Source organism: Aulonocara sp. 'chitande type north' Nkhata Bay, linkage group LG16, assembly GCF_057382095.1.
Source record: "Aulonocara sp. 'chitande type north' Nkhata Bay isolate Kocher_YH1m ecotype deep benthic linkage group LG16, A_spYH_male_GT1.1, whole genome shotgun sequence".
Taxonomy (NCBI): domain Eukaryota; kingdom Metazoa; phylum Chordata; class Actinopteri; order Cichliformes; family Cichlidae; genus Aulonocara; species Aulonocara sp. 'chitande type north' Nkhata Bay.
This window is the reverse complement of record NC_141359.1, coordinates 12,676,743-12,693,376: the sequence shown is the minus strand read 5'-3', so window position 1 is coordinate 12,693,376 and position 16,634 is coordinate 12,676,743. Positions and strand designations below refer to the sequence as shown.

General features: G+C 41.9%; 1 protein-coding gene across 1 annotated transcript in view; it reads left to right on the top strand.

Annotated features, from left to right (window-relative positions):
- The window catches only part of LOC147311127 (SH3 domain-binding protein 4), a 49,360-nt gene extending 35,572 nt beyond the window's left edge, over positions 1-13,788 (top strand). Inside the window, exons 4-5 of the mRNA XM_086266770.1 lie at positions 10,462-10,650; positions 11,066-13,788. Coding sequence (XP_086122896.1) covers positions 10,462-10,650; positions 11,066-11,290 — 414 coding nt within the window. The 3' untranslated portion in view covers positions 11,291-13,788. The remainder of the gene's footprint in view (positions 1-10,461; positions 10,651-11,065) is intronic.
- The last annotated feature ends 2,846 nt before the right edge of the window (positions 13,789-16,634 follow it).

Here is a 16,634-nt window from a genome sequence, read left to right as displayed (position 1 = left end):
GAACAATATTTATTGATGTTATAAGAAAATTACATGATTTCAACACTATGTTGCCCTAAACCGAGTGCTGTGTGATTGAGAAATTCTGGACAAGTTTTAACAGGCTCTCTCGGTCCTGCACTCCCCCTGAAGTTTCTTTTTAACTCACTCCATTCCTCTCCCCTTATCTGCTCATGGCCTGTTGTAACCTCAACATGATGTTTGGGCACGTTCAGGTTTTTACACTAAACTGTAAACCTGCCTGCTAGATGCTTACTCACTCGCCAACATTGATTTGCCTTTGCAGTAATAGTGTGCATTTTAATGGAAAATAGCTAAAGCAGTAGAAATATTAGGAAAATCTCTCTGCAGCTAAATCATAAAAGTCTGAGGGAATAAACTTGTAAATGTTTAATGTTTTTCTGACAAGTCAGTGTCATAACCTTTCTGTCTTTCTCTTCCACACAGAGGTGGAAACTGATTAAATCCAATTTTTATGATAATTTGCCAGCATTTGTGTTAGAAATATAAATGACAATGACAAAACATGTATTATTACAACTATTAAAATTATTTTGCAAATGCAGTCATTTTATGTTATGACAAGGATTGGATGGTTAAAGGGAAATGTATAGACACCTAAGTCTATTACTTAAACACATTAACCTTACGTCTGAAAGACCCCTGGCTTGATTCCGAGGGGTACAAACAAACCCAGCCTGACTGGGTCTCACATTGCTGTAGTCCTAGTCCTTCTCCCAAGCCTGAGTAAAATGTGAGGAAGAGCAAAAACATGTGGCAAGTCAACATGTGGATACATCCACTGTGGTGGCCTCTTGGGAAATAGGGGATCAGCTGAAAGTACCTTCTGTTGATGGTCATTTGCAGTAGTAATGCAAGAGTAAATGTAACAGTGTTACATGCCGTTATCATCAGTGATCACTTTGAAGAAAGTAGTGGAGTGTGATGGACCTCCTGTGGTGCTCTTAAAATGGGTCTTTAAATGACTGAAAAGACCAACTCCACAGACTTTTTCAGTGTGGACACTGATGTGAGTGTGCTGTGGCTTTTCTGTGGCAGCTTGTTCATTTTCATTGAAAGAGTGAAAAAAAAAAAATCTCCTTGCAACTTTGTGAGGTATTCCCAGTATGATGTGTAACATTTTTTGAGGTTTCTCCAGATATCCTCTGAGCATCATTTAAGTCTGATTAGGCTTTTGTGTTTCGATCTCTGTGGTTCCATCTCGATGGTGGCAGGTCAGTGCTGGCTTCCTCAGTAACACTGATGTTAGTTTTCTTTTCTTGTCAGTGGATATGCAGGACTTTCAAATGCATCTCTGATATTAGGATTCAGGGTTGCTCTGTGCCTGCTCAAAGTAATTGAGGTCTCTGGACCATATCAGTCTGGTCAAGATAAATGCCTCATAGATGAGTAGGGTACTTCCATACAAACTCAGGCAAATCTAAAAATGGAAAGAGTACAAAACTATTCAGAATCAGTTATAGTGAAGTGGCTTCAGTATATTTAACGAAGCCATGCAAAATGTTATTCTTAATACTGTAAAATTATAATGGCTGAAAAACATATTAAAGCTGTACAACCAAATAAGTTTTGAATTCAAGTAAAAAATTCAAGTATTGACAAAAATTCAAGTATCACAATATGGTAATATTATCGGTAATCTAGAGATTTTTTCAGGTCTTTTTTTTCTACATCCATTCACAGCAACATTGTCAAGAGATATATCATAGTTTCAATAACAAAAACATGACACTGGTTTCTATTACTGTTTGACATAGAGTAACAGAAACCAACGTCCGTACTGTGGTGTGAGAAATGATCAAAAAGTCGAAAATTTAAGTATTCTGATTCTGAATTTCATGGCTTATGAGAGCATGTGGGATAGGTGGTTGCTCAAAACAATTTATGGTATGCGAAAGGTCTTTGATGCCACACACATCTTCTAGCTGTCATGGCTCGGCTGTGTGGCAGGCAGGAGGAGGACCCAAAATGCAAAACTCACACACACGGGGATGAACTCAAAAAGCAGCTTTATTGCCAGCGCACGGGCACGAAGCTCCTCCTTAAGGGGGCCCAGGGAGTCAAACGCCTCGACGAGGTGGGGGAGCTGTCGCAACCGTGGCTCCCGCAACAAAACGGCGTCCACGGCCGCCAATCCTGTGGAAACCACACTTGGATCCGCGCATCCGATGATGCGATCCATAATGCGGCAGAGCCGGTTCAGCTCCTCCCCTACCTCCTCTGAAATGTCCGCTGAGTCCGACATGGTCGCGTCGTCCTGGAGGTCCGCGGAGGGGTTGTGAACTGCTGGGTCCATATCGTGGTCGCGTTCTTCTGTCATGGCTCGGCTGTGTGGCAGGCAGGAGGAGGACCCAAAATGCAAAACTCACACACACGGGGATGAACTCAAAAAGCAGCTTTATTGCTGACAAAAGATAATAGGAGATACAAAACTAAACTGGGAAAAACTAACGTAAAGCTCACCAGGAAACACGGGGGAATCACACACAGCATGAGGGAGAACGCGACGCCGAACAGAGGGAGACTCAGACAGAAATACACAGAGGGTAAACGAGGAAAGTGGGCACACACGGGGAACACAGGTGACACTGATAATCATAATGAGACAGGGCGGGGTGAACTGAACATGACATGTACAGGCACAGAGGTTCAGACAGGAGGAGAGAGAGCACGGGGAAACACAGACATAACGGGCTGGGGAAACATGAAACAACCACAAAGGGAGACGAGGGCTCATAAATACATAGAGGGCACACAGGGGGGAGAGAGAGCACGGGGAGAACTTAGACATAATGGGCTGGGGAAACATGGAATAAGACATAAGGAGAGACGAGGGCTCACAGATACACAGAGGGGCACACAGGGGGTAAAAGCCATGAAGGGAAAACACTTAGGGAACAACACAACAGGGCAACTCAGAAAACATGGCCTAAATAAAGAACAAAATACAAAAATACATGAAAACTAAGAATACTGGGCCCACATGGCCCAGGACCATGACACTAGCTTTCAATCCTTTCACACAGTACACAAAAATACTGAATTCCCACCACAATCAGTCCTTTATGATTTCATATGTTGGCCAGAGGGGCCGATGGCGCGATATGGCAGCCTCGCTTCTGTCAGTCTGCCCCAGGGCAGCTGTGGCTACAACCGTAGCTTGCCTCCACCAGTGTATGAATGTGAGAGTGAATGAATAGTGGTATTGTAAAGCGCTTTGGGTGCCTTGAAAAGCGCTATATAAATCCAATCCATTATTATTATTATTATGTCACTCATAATATTAATATTCTAAACATCCATCAGTCTCTATTGTTAACTAGTCCAGTGGGGATGAAGTCTGTCCCACCTGACTCTTGGTAAAAGGCCAAGTACAGCTTAGGTAAGTCCCCAAAAAGTCAAAGGACTAGATCAGGGGTCCCCAACTCCAGGCCTCGAGGGCCGGTGTCCTGCAGGTTTTAGATCTCACCCTGGGTCTACACACCTGAATCAAATGATTAGTTCATTACTAGGCCTCTGGAGAACTGCAAGACATGTTGAGGAGGTAACGTAGCCATTTGAATCAGCTGTGTTGGATCACAGACACATCTAATAACTGCAGGACACCTGCCCTCAAGGCCTGGAGTTGGGGACCCCTGGACTAGATGAACCGTCTGCTGTGCAAGTAATCACTGATCAACCTGATCTCTGAAACTCTATGTAAAGCAACAAGGACTTTTGTAAAATAATTAAATTATGATGCATGTCAGTTTGAATGATTACTTTGCTTGCCCCCTGATTTCCAGACTTTGGAAGACCATGAGGGTTACGGTCACTTAGAGGTCATAGGATTAATCGTTTAAGCTCTAATTCTGACCCAACAACAGGAAAATCAAAAGAAAAGTTTCCATTGTTTCAACATAAAGCATCAAATACAAAGAGAATTTTGTATTGGCTCACTAAGTTTAGTATGTAATAAACACATTTCCTTCTGTCACCCTTAAAAAAAGACTGTGAGCTTTGCTCTTTCAGCTGAATGTCTTCTGTTCAGCACCAAAGAAACCCCACGTCCTGTTCTTCCTTTCAGTCAGATGCCGGTGTAGAAATTCCACAAGATCTTGAGGCGTGGGACCACATGGGGGGCGGGGGACCTCTGTTGTATCTCAGAGCTAAAAGGGGATTTTCATTTCAAAGCTCTCACTCAGTTCTGCAGCTGAACATCTGACCCCACTGAATTACTTGCAGTGAGATCAGTGGAGCAAATCGAGCTTGGGAATAATAATAACATCCTATTTCTGGAGGAAGGCTCTGAAAAATGGCGAGGCCCATTATATGCAATTTGCGCTCTGCTATGCCATTTTTGTACACAGATCAATCTAGGGTTTTTTTCCCCCATCCCTGGCCTCCTTCCTCTTTTTTTTCCTCCCTCCACTTCCTCTTCCTCCCCCTCCTTCAGTGGTTGGGTGTGGTGAGTTGCTGCTTCTGGAATAACTGTCTGAACAACAGCTCGCTTACTCTCAGGAGATTCTGCCTTTTTGGGGGGAGTTACTTAAGAATTAGGAGAGTTCAGATGCAGGGTAAAAACCAGCAGCTGGGCTCTCCAATCTCTCCAATGTTTTAGTTTTTGAGGCTGATACCACTGCTCGCAAAGTGGTAAAGAGATGAGAAAGAACAGACAAGAAAGAAAGAAGTGTGCCAAAGATAGAGCACAGAGGCTGCAAATGGGTGAGGTGGAGGAAGTCAGATGGAAAATGAAGATGGGATAGAAAAATAATAAAGAGGAGATTGAAGTGGAGAGATTGACTGTCAGTTTTCTAGGTGAGGGGAAAAGAACTGCAACAGGACAATGGAAGAAACAAATCATTTATCAAAATTGTCATTGCTTTAGTTTGGTTGTTTTCTACAGGTCTAAAGGCACCCTCTCTCTCTCTGTGTGTTTGTGTGTGTGTTTTGGTGTGTAACAACAGACACCGAAACCACCCGCTTCGTTCGTTTCCACACCGCCGTTATCTCTGAAAATATGTCTGGAGGAATTTTTGACAAGCAGATGATTAATGCAGCAGGGAGAGCTGCAGGGCTTCAGAGCACTGATTGCTGAGCTAGTGAAACAAACTCGGTGGCATTTAACAAACACACACACAAACATTCAGAGAGTCCTATAACACATAAAGCAGCTGACATTTTGGAAAAACGCAGCACAGTAGTTGATTCCTCTATAGAGGCAGAGTATTATCCCACTACATAGAAGCTTTTTAAATGGCAATAATGACAGTGTGCCCAGCTCGGCCTTCTGCAGTGCAATTATTAGTTTAGAATCAGACTCGGTGACTCGTGAGGGAGCCACGCTCTGTGATAAATACTTTACAACACGCCATCAAAAATTTACAGCAAGGAGAAGATTTCCAACCACCAAGACGCTCCAAAAAGAGACCAAAGTGCGGATCCACAGAACATCTTCTTTGAACATCTTCTTTAAACTCAAACAGTGAAATAGACCTCATTACTGCAGGGAAAAAACATTCATAGAACCTGTACTGTGTCTGGAGCTGCTCCAGCATTACAGATCACATGTAAGATAGGGTTTGTAGCATGTTTACTTAAAATGCTGGTTTTTGGCTTACCAACATAAAACTTTGAAGCAGCAACATTCAAGTTTTACTTAAAATAACACTTAAAGTTTAAAATGTAAAGCAGAAAATCCTCACAGACTGAAGGATTACTGACCACTCAGTCCATTATAGGCATGATAATGCCTGTAATGGACCGGGTGGTCATTATAAGGACCATTGCTACAGCCGACAGTTATTACACCACTGTGCTACTACTCTAGAAAAGTGTGATAAGGTCTATCAGGTGGCCAGTAACCTGTCTAGTGTTAGATTAAGGGTTTTATTGTAATGCTGGAGCAGCTCCAGACACAGTTTTATTGGGTTTTATTGTTTTAGCAACATGCTAAATAGGCACATTTTCAGAAACTAGAAGATGTTGCATTTTGAATTAAGTTTCGGACTTTTAAAAAGGGGTGGTTGTTAAAGAAACCCTACCTCCAACCCTAACACATACTGGGTCGCCAATGGTAGGGAAGGTAGCACCAGCAGGTAGGCTGCTTCAGTCATTCACATTCAGTTCAGATGCCCCTGTGGAACAGCAAGTGATTAGCTCACTCAGCATTGCTTTGTAGCTGATATGTGGTTGCTAGGGGACAATCCAGACATACAGTAAGCAGCCTAGGTAACCCCCTAATCTATATACCAACCTTTCATATGTCAATCAGCAGTATCCTTTACTCTTGTTGGTAGTTGCTTCAATTACTTGACTTCAAGCTATGAAAACATTAATTCTGGAGCCGCCCACTTTGCGCTGACAGCAGTTATTTCATTCCCTGAAGTTGCGAAAGCCTCTTTTCCATTAGTACCTACTCGACTCGGATCGACTGGTTTTCCATTACAACCCAGGAGTACCTTGTTTGCATGCTTGTCTGTGCGTCCCGCGACACAATAAATGTGCAAGATGAACGCTACAACAAAGGTGGATATCGAAGCGAATATATACCTGCTGCTCAGTCTGTTGCTTTTCGTCAGACTCAAGGACCACAGCGTTGTTTTTTGTAGCCATTTCCCTTGTCGAGTTTCAAAATTGGTTTTCGTCAACGAGACGCTCTCATGACTCATCGAGTGACACTACTGACCAGCAGAGATGGGCAGTAACGCGTTACTTGTAACGTGTTACTGTAATCTGATTACTTTTTTCAAGTAACGAGTAAAGTAAGGGATTACTATTGCAAAAACTGTAATTAGATTACCGTTACTTTCCCGTAGGAATGCTGCGTTACTGCGTTACTAAAACCGTGATTTTTTTGCGAGAATGTCTCATGACAGTGACGTAAGCGAGTGCGCCGTTAGTGACAACAGCTGTGTGCAGATCAACAATGGATCACATATCGATTGTGGGAGAGAGTGTGAGCGTGCAGCGTTTAAAGCGTGGAAGTACTGACCTTACTTTGAGTTTGATTCCATAAAAAGTGCGCAACGACGTAATGGGAAACTCACAGAGAAACTCGCGGATTCTTCAACTGACCGCGGCACACCTGCACCAGGGTAACCCTCCGCCTACCCTGCTCCTGCTTTACAGGTGAAAATAGAGCAACAGGACCGCTGAGTCTTTGACTTTATTTATTTTCTGCTGTGTTTTACGTGCATCTATTTGAAAGAGTGAGTGTAAACACAAAAAATTTTTTATTTTATGTGCTGGAATGTGCAGAAAATAGGTTTAAATGTTAAACTAATTTATTCAAGTCAGAGAATGTTGCATATAATTAAATTTTTGCTTGATGCATAAAGTTAAAAGATTAAAACTGATAAAACAAGTTAAAAAAAGAGACTTTTCCATTTGATTACATTTTGTATGATTGATTATGTAGAAAAAGTAGAATTGGGCTGAAAGATCTATCGCTTTATCACCTATTCAGGTTGTAAATCGTGTTTTTAAAAAGTAATTAAGTAACTAAGTAATTAATTACTTTTGAAAATAAGTAATCAGTAAAGTAACGGGATTACTTTTTGGGGGAAGTAATCAGTAATTAGTTACTGATTACTTTTTCAAGTAATTTGACCAACACTGCTGACCAGCCAATCAGTGCCATGCAGTCTGATGACGTCAGAATTTAGTACCTATTTGGATTGCTTGGAACCCTAGCTGAGCAGGTACTAAAAACGACCTCGTCCCAGGTACTGTGACCTAATGGAAAACCCTGAAAACCGTGGCGAGTTGATCTGAGTAGGTTCTAATTGAAAAGGGGCTTAAATGTCGCTGACTTGTATGGTGTGTGGTCACCACGTCACTGCATCAAGTCATCCTGTGTGAGCGCCCCTTTAACCCTTTCTCCACAAGTAAAGTCATTTTCTTATTAGCCATTGCTGTGTAGCTTATATTTGGTAATAAAGTGGCTGTTGGTGACCCTGTTGTACTGGTAGTTGCTTCAAGCTTGCAACCTCAAAGCTGAGATTCGTCTAACTTGTGAGCCTTCATTGGAATTCCTCGGTCCCTGGTCACCGCATGGCTGTGTGCTCTGCGGCAGGACACAGGGTGGTGTGTTAGCTCATTGTTCTTGGTTTTTGTGCTGTTGCATTTTTATCTTTTTAGTGACCACTCACTTCTTTTTACATTTATTGTGTCATGTGTTTATTTTCTGTTCTTGTGTGCTTTCATAAAGTTCCTTGTCCAGAGTGGGAATGCTTATTCTCTTTTATTGGAAATACGTTAAAAAGTTAAACATTAAAATACCAGTATACAGCAAAATAATAACATCTCAGTTAAACTCGCCTTGTTAATAAAATTAAAAACTCTGAACCTACGAAATACAATAAATATGTGTTTATTTTCCTAATGTTTGCTGGACTTTGTCAGTCCAACAGTTTCTGCCTCAGTAAACAAATTCTAATATTGGTAGAGACTTAAAGTTGTGTTGAGACAGGAAGTGTTCTCCTTTATTTTGGCAGGAATTTCCTGTTGTTATCTAGCAAGGAAACAGGTGCTTGTATTGCTAAAATCCTCTTCCCCTTAACATTCACAAAGATATCCAGAAAAATACCAAACAAACATTGCGTGATTCTGTCTGTCACTCAAAGTCCAAATCAAACTTTAGCTGCAGATTTTGTCCAGAAGTGTCTGATCGACTCAGTTTGCTTCTCTGTCTTTGATGTAATGTGGCGACAGATCAGCATTCCAGCAGAACAGCAAAACGCCGTCTGATTGGCCCCCAGCTGCCGCTATCTCATCCTCTGGTCTTCTCTCAGAGCGAGAGAGGCTGCTGGAGCATGACATCTGCATTCCTTACCCCCTCCCCCAGTCTCCCGTCCCCCCCCCCAATATCCTGTCGTTCCACACATTCCTGCACATCCAGCTGAGGTCCAAAGTGGAGCTTTAAACTCACCTACGCTCTGTTGAGCCTGCAAGTCAAAGGCTGCATCCGAGTGTGTGCTGACACTTCTGTCTTTGTGAGGACACTCAGAATAGAAAGTTTTCGTTCCTCATTTGGTGATATAGTCTGAAACAGTTTCCATGCATTTCTATCAAAAAGAGATCAGTGTTGTTGGCACAAACCTGGAACCAGCACGGCAACATCAAACTGTTGGGCCTGCAGTTAATATCAGTGCTGTTGGGCCCTCTAGCTTCTGTAAAGGGCAGGATTCAGACTTAGTTCTTAACTTGCACTGCTTGAAGATCAGCACTCCAGGTGTAAACCCCCCCCCCCCCAATGTGGCGACCACATGCCACACTGCTGAGAGCGGCCCGGGTTCGAGTCCAACCCGTGGCCTTCTACCACATGTCTTCCCCTGCTTTCCTGACCCTTCTTCACTGTATCTATCAAAATAAAGCTGAAAAAACACTTTGCAACTCATTTTATGAAAATTTCTCCATAAATGGATATAAGCCTCTAGAATACACTGTCTTCACAAGTGTACTCATAAAGTCAGCACACATTAGTGGAAATGCACTTATTTGCATGAGATTCATTTGGATTTGCAAATCTGCTCTGACGTGCTGCAGGTCCTCTCCGCCGTAGGAACACAGCGAGTCTCCGCAGTCTTTAGTTTTCCCACAATCACCAGTCATCTGGGCAGAATTGACAGAGACAGAGAGGTTGCAGGGGCTGATGGGAGGGGCCGGGCTCCTGTCCAAACCAGTTAAATTCAAACAAACAGGAGTCACTTTAGCATCATGCATTTTTCTTTCCTAGTTTGTATTCTCTCTGTCCTCAGTTGTCCTATTTTTGGTTAGAAGAAAGTCAGATAATTACTGTTCATTTAGACCCAACTACATCATGAACGTGGTAAAAGACCAGAGACATTTTTGACCAGACTGGGGAATTTTGTAAGAAAATGTTGGGACACTTTGGACATCAGACATTGTTGTGTACTGGATCTCATATTGGATCCTGTGTGTATCAGTGTTGAGCTGCTGCATTCCTCATGTCATAAATATGCTACTGAAGCAACACAGGGTTCTTACTTCTACAACCAACACGAAGTTCGTAAAAATTGCACAAAGCTGAGATTTGCAGTGGTTTAGAGAGGCCAGCTGTGGAAAAAACTGAAACCTCTAGATGTGCATTTATTTATTAATTGTATCTTTGTAAAGGGTGACTTCTGTCTGGCGTCTGGTCACTTTGCACCTTAAACAGACTTTTTGTGAACACACTGTATGTATGTTCATGTTGTGTGTATTATTGTAGGGTCTACCTTACAATATAAAGCGCCTTAAGGCAACTGTTGTTGTGATTTGGCACTATATAAATAAAATTGAATTGAATTGAAATGAAATGAAATGAAATTAAACACTGATTCCAAACCAGAATTCTTCAGAATCAGGAATTGATTCTGAATCGACCTCCATCACTCAAAGGTGAATAATTTATTTAGAACCCACATCTGAAATCTTCTCCCTCTCCTTTCTCTGCAGGCCCTGTTGAAGATGGACTGTCAGGGTCTTGTAGCCCGACTGGTGATGGACTTTGTCCTGCTCACCACTGCTGTGGAGGTAGCCGGCCGCTGGAGGGAGATGGCCGAGAGGCTCGTCAAGATTTCGCGCCAACAAATGGATGCTTACGAGGCACCACACCGTGACAAGAACGGGGTGGTGGACAGCGAGGTATGCGTGTCCTAACATCCCAAAAAAAGATTTCACACAACAACAACTTCAGTTGCAACTGGCAAAAACAACAAATCCATTCTGTACAAGCCTGATCAGCTTTATTATGTTTTAGGACTGAACATTCAGTTATTTGCTTGTCTGTTTGAATCTGTAACATTAAGACATTCATGTTTCTCAGAGGATGAAATCAGCTGACCTAAGCAGCTGAAAGTGTAGGTGATTCCTGACCTGATTATTGTGTTTTAAAGGAACAGTGACACATCTTGAGAAATACAAATGTTTCACTTTTCCCTTCTGTCAAAATCACAAGTGGACCGAGTGCATCTGTATCATTCTGTCAGCCGGTGACAGTTTTCCGACATGTCAGTGTCCCAGGAGATCATGACACGTTTGTTTCTCTTCTTGTCTGCAGGCCATGTGGAAGCCGGCATACGACTTCCTGGTCACGTGGGCAGCTCAGATTGGCGATAGCTACAGGGATGTGATCCAAGAGCTTCACATGGGCCTGGACAAGATGAAGAACCCCATCACCAAACGCTGGAAGCACCTGACCGGCACGCTCATCCTGGTCAACTGCTTGGATGTCCTGCGGAGCTCCGCCTTCAGCCCCTCTGCTCAGGATGACTATGCCATCTGAACCCAAGCATTGCCCCACACCAGCACACCTTGCTCTTCAGGAGCAATTTTTTTTTTTTGAAATTGCAACGTTTGAAATGCTGCATATCAGCTGTTTGCTCACTCTGAATGCCACTACTGCTGTCGTTCCTGCAGCGTTGCCTTCAGCTCTTCGTGCCCAGGGCAACATCACCAGACAGGCCCCACGTCCCCAGCAAACAATACAGTGCTCTATGGAGCTTGCAGTATTCACAGAGACTCTTTTAATAGCTTCAGTCTTGCACAGTTATGTATTTTTGTAGTCTTATTATGGCACAGCAGTTTTTTAAGCAACCATTTGGTTAAGATCTGTGGATTGAATGCCAAGACAGACATTTTTATTAAGAAAAGACATTTTTAGATATTGTATCCTCGTATCCTCACGTGTCAGATCTGTTCTATTTATTTATACATTAAGAAGAAGAAGCATCACCTTTGGTCTGTCTTCAGCTTCTCCCTCACTGCAGTCCTTCAAATTTCAGTGATCCAAATATTTTGGTGTCCTCTATTTTCGAAGATCTGAGACTGAAGATTCTACACTCAGTTTTACACTGAAACGCGCAGTGTTTTTGTAGAACATGAATCAATGGATTTATTAGATTTAAACTGATAATTTAGTTTCAGCAAAATTTAAAACCCTTGTGTCAGTTTTAAATCATCTTTTGAGTTTTGGCCTCCTAAAAAATGTTATATTGTTTTCTGATTAAATTTATTGTAACAAACTTGACCTTCTAAACATCAATTGATAAATCACCCTCGACCTGAGCCATACTCACTTTGTTCTAGTTCACTCAACTTGTCCCAACCTTTCCAAAACTCAGAATGTCAGACATGGACATCCACAGTCCATGTTTGACTTAGAATGCACTCCCGTTAGGCAATTTGAGCATGCTTAACCCGCCACAGTCCAGTTTGTGTGAGGAGTGTGAATGCATCGTGCCCGCCTGTGGGAGAGAAAGGTCTCTCAAAGAGTCCTGAATTAAAATCTGTGCAAAAATTGTGCAGCAGACAAGATGGTAGTAGAAGTCAAACTGTGGCGGGCTGTTTAAAACATTATTTTCGGACAGAATCAGACAGAATCATTTTTTAAATCAAGTGGGTAGTGTAGTGTTTATTCCCTGCAGATCATTGAAATCTAAGTTAATTTAGATAATCCACTCAAATCTTATGGATCACCACAGCAGGTCTTTTGCCTCTATCTCACCCAAATAAGTGCCTGGAGGCATTTCAAATGAATTGTTAAGTTATGAGACTCTCTTTTAAAGGAACTTTGACAGGATGCATGTGACTTGCATCTGAAAATCTCTGTTTCAGAGTGGACCTCATTTAATTTCAAGTAGCATTTCGTGAGTTCATACATGGCCTTTCTGCAGCCCCTCAGTTCCTCCTCTGTCTGAAACAAGCTACTTTTGCTCTCTGTTCACCTCTTTAAGCCAACTTTCCTCTGATTGGCTGCCCCTCATAAAGAAAGCATGAACAGCAGATAGGTGGAGCTTCTATCCTCATAGCCTGAGATGTGAGCATATGACATTAAAAAAGCACCAAAAGTAAAAATAAAATGTCTGAAAGAGTATTTAGAGTAGCATGACGCCTGAGCTTTTGACACACAGGGATTCCTTCTACATATGCTGACCTCATTATCTGAAACCTTGGCCGTGTTCATTGTTAGTAACGACCACTTTCAAAGAAAAAAAAGGGAATAGTATAATTGGTTCACCTTAAATAACTGCTAGGTTTGTGAGAGCAAACTTTGTAACTTTGCTCCAGAATGACTCAAAACAGAATAAATTTAATGAGCTGCATTGCATTGTGCTTTGGGAGAGTGCTTTTGTTCTACTAAACGGTAGTATCATGATGAAGTGTGTGGTTCTGCAAGTGGGGTTTAGATGCTAATTTTATTTCAGGATAAAGTAAAGTTGAGGAGAAGAGCACTGGCGAAATTATGGGGAGAAAAGTGAAGCATGTTTAGCCCTAAAAGCACAAAGTAGAGAGATGGAAGGGGGACAGTGGAGATGGGGCATGATTCACTGTGTCCTGCGTAATGCGGACCTTAAACTGACTGGCTGAAATATGGGTCACAGTAAACTAAACAATCAAGAACACTGACTGAGTGTTAGGATTGGTCCATCAAGGATTTATGTCTTGATTAACGATTACCTTGAGCCTGTACCTCCATATAGTAACCAAACTCGCACCTCTTAGTTCTGAACTCTCTCATCTTTGTTATGCAAAATCTGTTTTTTTTTCTTTCTGTGTTTTTTATAAAGCTTGCCAAAAATAAGTAGAGCTCCACACAAATAACCATGTACAATGTTGAGACCACTGTTGTAATGACACTGTCTATCAAAGCTTCTCTAGCTTTCGTCCCAGTGCTGCATACTGTATAATGTGCTAGTGACACAGCCAGTGTTGAGTTGAAAACCTTTTTTGTGACTGCATACTTTTACGGAAGAGACTCTAAATAAAATGTAAATATTTGTACACGACATTCGTGAGAATTGACTTGCTGCTGGCTGCGCAAACAACCCCCTCACCCCCACCACCATCACCAACAAACGGCACCACAGTCAGGAAACTCCTTATCTGAAGCATGGGAGACAGGCCGTCATGTTTCAGGTGTTATCAGTGCTCTGTTTGTGGAAAAAAAAAAACAATGGCTGAGAAAGTGTGCAGTTGAAGGTGGTGGGGATGCAGGAGAGATTCTGGGTAGTTTCTGGCTATACATTGCAAGACCAAGAGAAACTAGAAGGGAGGCTCAGGTAGCATGAAAAAGGGTCGATGATATGTACCAGTCCCTGTTCTCATTGTTGAACTGCTCTCATTATACTGTCCATTTTCTTAAAGATGGGGGCTGGAGGTTCTTGATCACGTGCATAGAGCAAATCACCAGTGTAGATGACCAGGAAGGCTTTTATAGTTTCCACAACTGCAAATTTACTGGGGTCCACTTGGGTCAGTATGAAATGAATTTTGTCATCAGTTGATGAGTGAGTTTTAGCAGCCATCTGTGAAAAGACCATAGTCTGCAGTGACATGCCCGTCTTGGTAATCAAGTGTAGTCCCCACCAAATAAAAGACTATCTGGACTGAGGATTTTAACTAGAGACTTTAAAGGAGAGGCATATAGAACTCAAAAATTCCTCAACATAAATGTACTGGAGAATACTGGAATTTTGGAACGGACGGCACAGACTTTATAAGTATAACTTCCTGGAAAGTTACTTTGGTGGTAAAGGTAAAGTTTTTTGATTTTTCTGCCTTTTGCTGTTTTACGTCTCTTTGACATCTGAAACTTAAGCTCATTTTGATAAACTGCTCAGTCTTCCAAGAATGGTAAGATTCTTGTCTTGAAGAAAACTGACAGGCCTGACAGCATGTGTGCAAAAAGTTGGGAGAAGATGGCTAATGCTAAAATGGTGCATGGCAAAGCTAAGTTCTCAGTCAGTCAGGCCTAGATCTTTGTGTTACCAATCTCATTCAGCGACAGCACACAACCTCCAAAACCACTTGCAAACCAGTTGGAGGAATGCAGTTTTTCCCCCCTAGCAACTCGTGGTGAATATGGGGAGTGTCACTGATCGGTGCATGACTCAATTAGCAATTAATTTCATAGCAACCATCAGCAACCACTACATCTGTTCAGGCAATACTTAATTTTGCCTTGCAACTGGTGGTAGCGAGGCAGTTGCCAACCAGTCTCTAGGCCTGTGTGATTGGGCTTAAAGAGTCTCTTGGAAACTGGCATCTCCTTTGAGAGAAACTTTATGGACTTTAACCCAGAAACAGCAAGAGTGATTGTGCCAAGGTGTTTGATCAATTCTGTGAATTGGTGACAAAGAAATTGCAGCTGCCTTGCTAGACCCAGATGCCATAAATGTGCTGTCAAAAATATAATGTTATGCAGAATATTAGACAGAAATAAAGCAGTGCCTTTTAGTTTTAGTTTCAAAGCACATCATGTGCCTTGGGCACTATACTTTTCTAGACAACCTGCTTCTGTGTCTCCAAAATTCACAGGTCATATGTTACTAATCACTTGTCATATATAGTAGTATAGTAGTGTTGAGTTAAGACAGCTAATTATAGAGCAAATAAGCAAAGAGCCACCAGATCTTGACTAAGCAAAAATGAGTGTCTCTGCTTCTTTACTCAGATAATTGAGAGGATTTCCATATAAAAAAAAGGTCTGTAACTTTGTATCTCATTTTCTCTTTCCATTCCTTTCTCTACCCCTTTCTCTGTCTCTCACTCTCTGTGCCGTAAAAGCAAGCAGACATTAATTAAATACACAAATTAATGGAGGATAAAAAAGAGCCAAAAGGAGTAGAATTAATTACAGTAGGGTATGGGCTGACAGGCTTCAAATCCCTGCCTGGAGTGCCAGTAATGAGCTCCCCAGGGTGACAGGGCTTACAGAACAGCACACAGCTCTGTACTTAGCTTCAAAATCCAGGGATAATCTGTACAAAGAGACGACTCACTCGACATGTTGACTTTTTTTTATTGTCTTTTCCGACGTGTCCGAGATGTTCGTTCGCTGGGGTTTAACATTTTTAATCATTGCACGCAATAGGCATAAAACTTTGGTTTCCAGAGAAACATTCTACTGTTGAATAAGTGGATTATAGTCTAAGCCTCATAAATGCCTACAGGTTCCACAGTATGCACAGGTACGAACCAGAAAAGACATGTTAAAAGCAATGATCTGCTCAATTTTTGCACACTTTGTACATTTTCACTGGGGTTTGAGTCTTTATGTCCTTGCCTCTCTTTCTGCTCATGCTTGCTGAATGATATTTCCATTTCCATAATGCTGCTTCTAAATTTGGACCCATTGTGGTGTGGCGCAAGATGCAGGAACTCAACGTTCTCTAAAAATGTAGAGAAGCCATCCATTGCCTAAAATCAGAAATCTCTAACCCTTTTTTACCACCAAAAAGTTGGGACACTGTGAAAAATTTAATTAACTTATACACAGTAGAACATAAAAAACTCATTTTGAATTTGATGGCCAGCAACACATCTCATGCAGGTTGGAAGGCAGGGAAAGAAACAGCTGGAAAAGTTAGTGGTATTAAAAAAAAAAAAAAAAGCAATGTAAATATACAAAGACTGAGTATCTCATCATCTACAGCAGCGGTCCCCAACCACCGGGCCTCGGAGTCCGTGAGTCGTTTGGTACCGGGCCGCAAGAGTTGAGGCTCAGGTGTGAAATGTATGGTTTTCAGGGTTTTTATCGGTTTCCAGCGTTATTTTGTTATCGTTTTTATCGTTAACTCGGTTTTCCTGGGTCTTTTCACGTGTGTTATGAAGAAATCTTCTTTTTT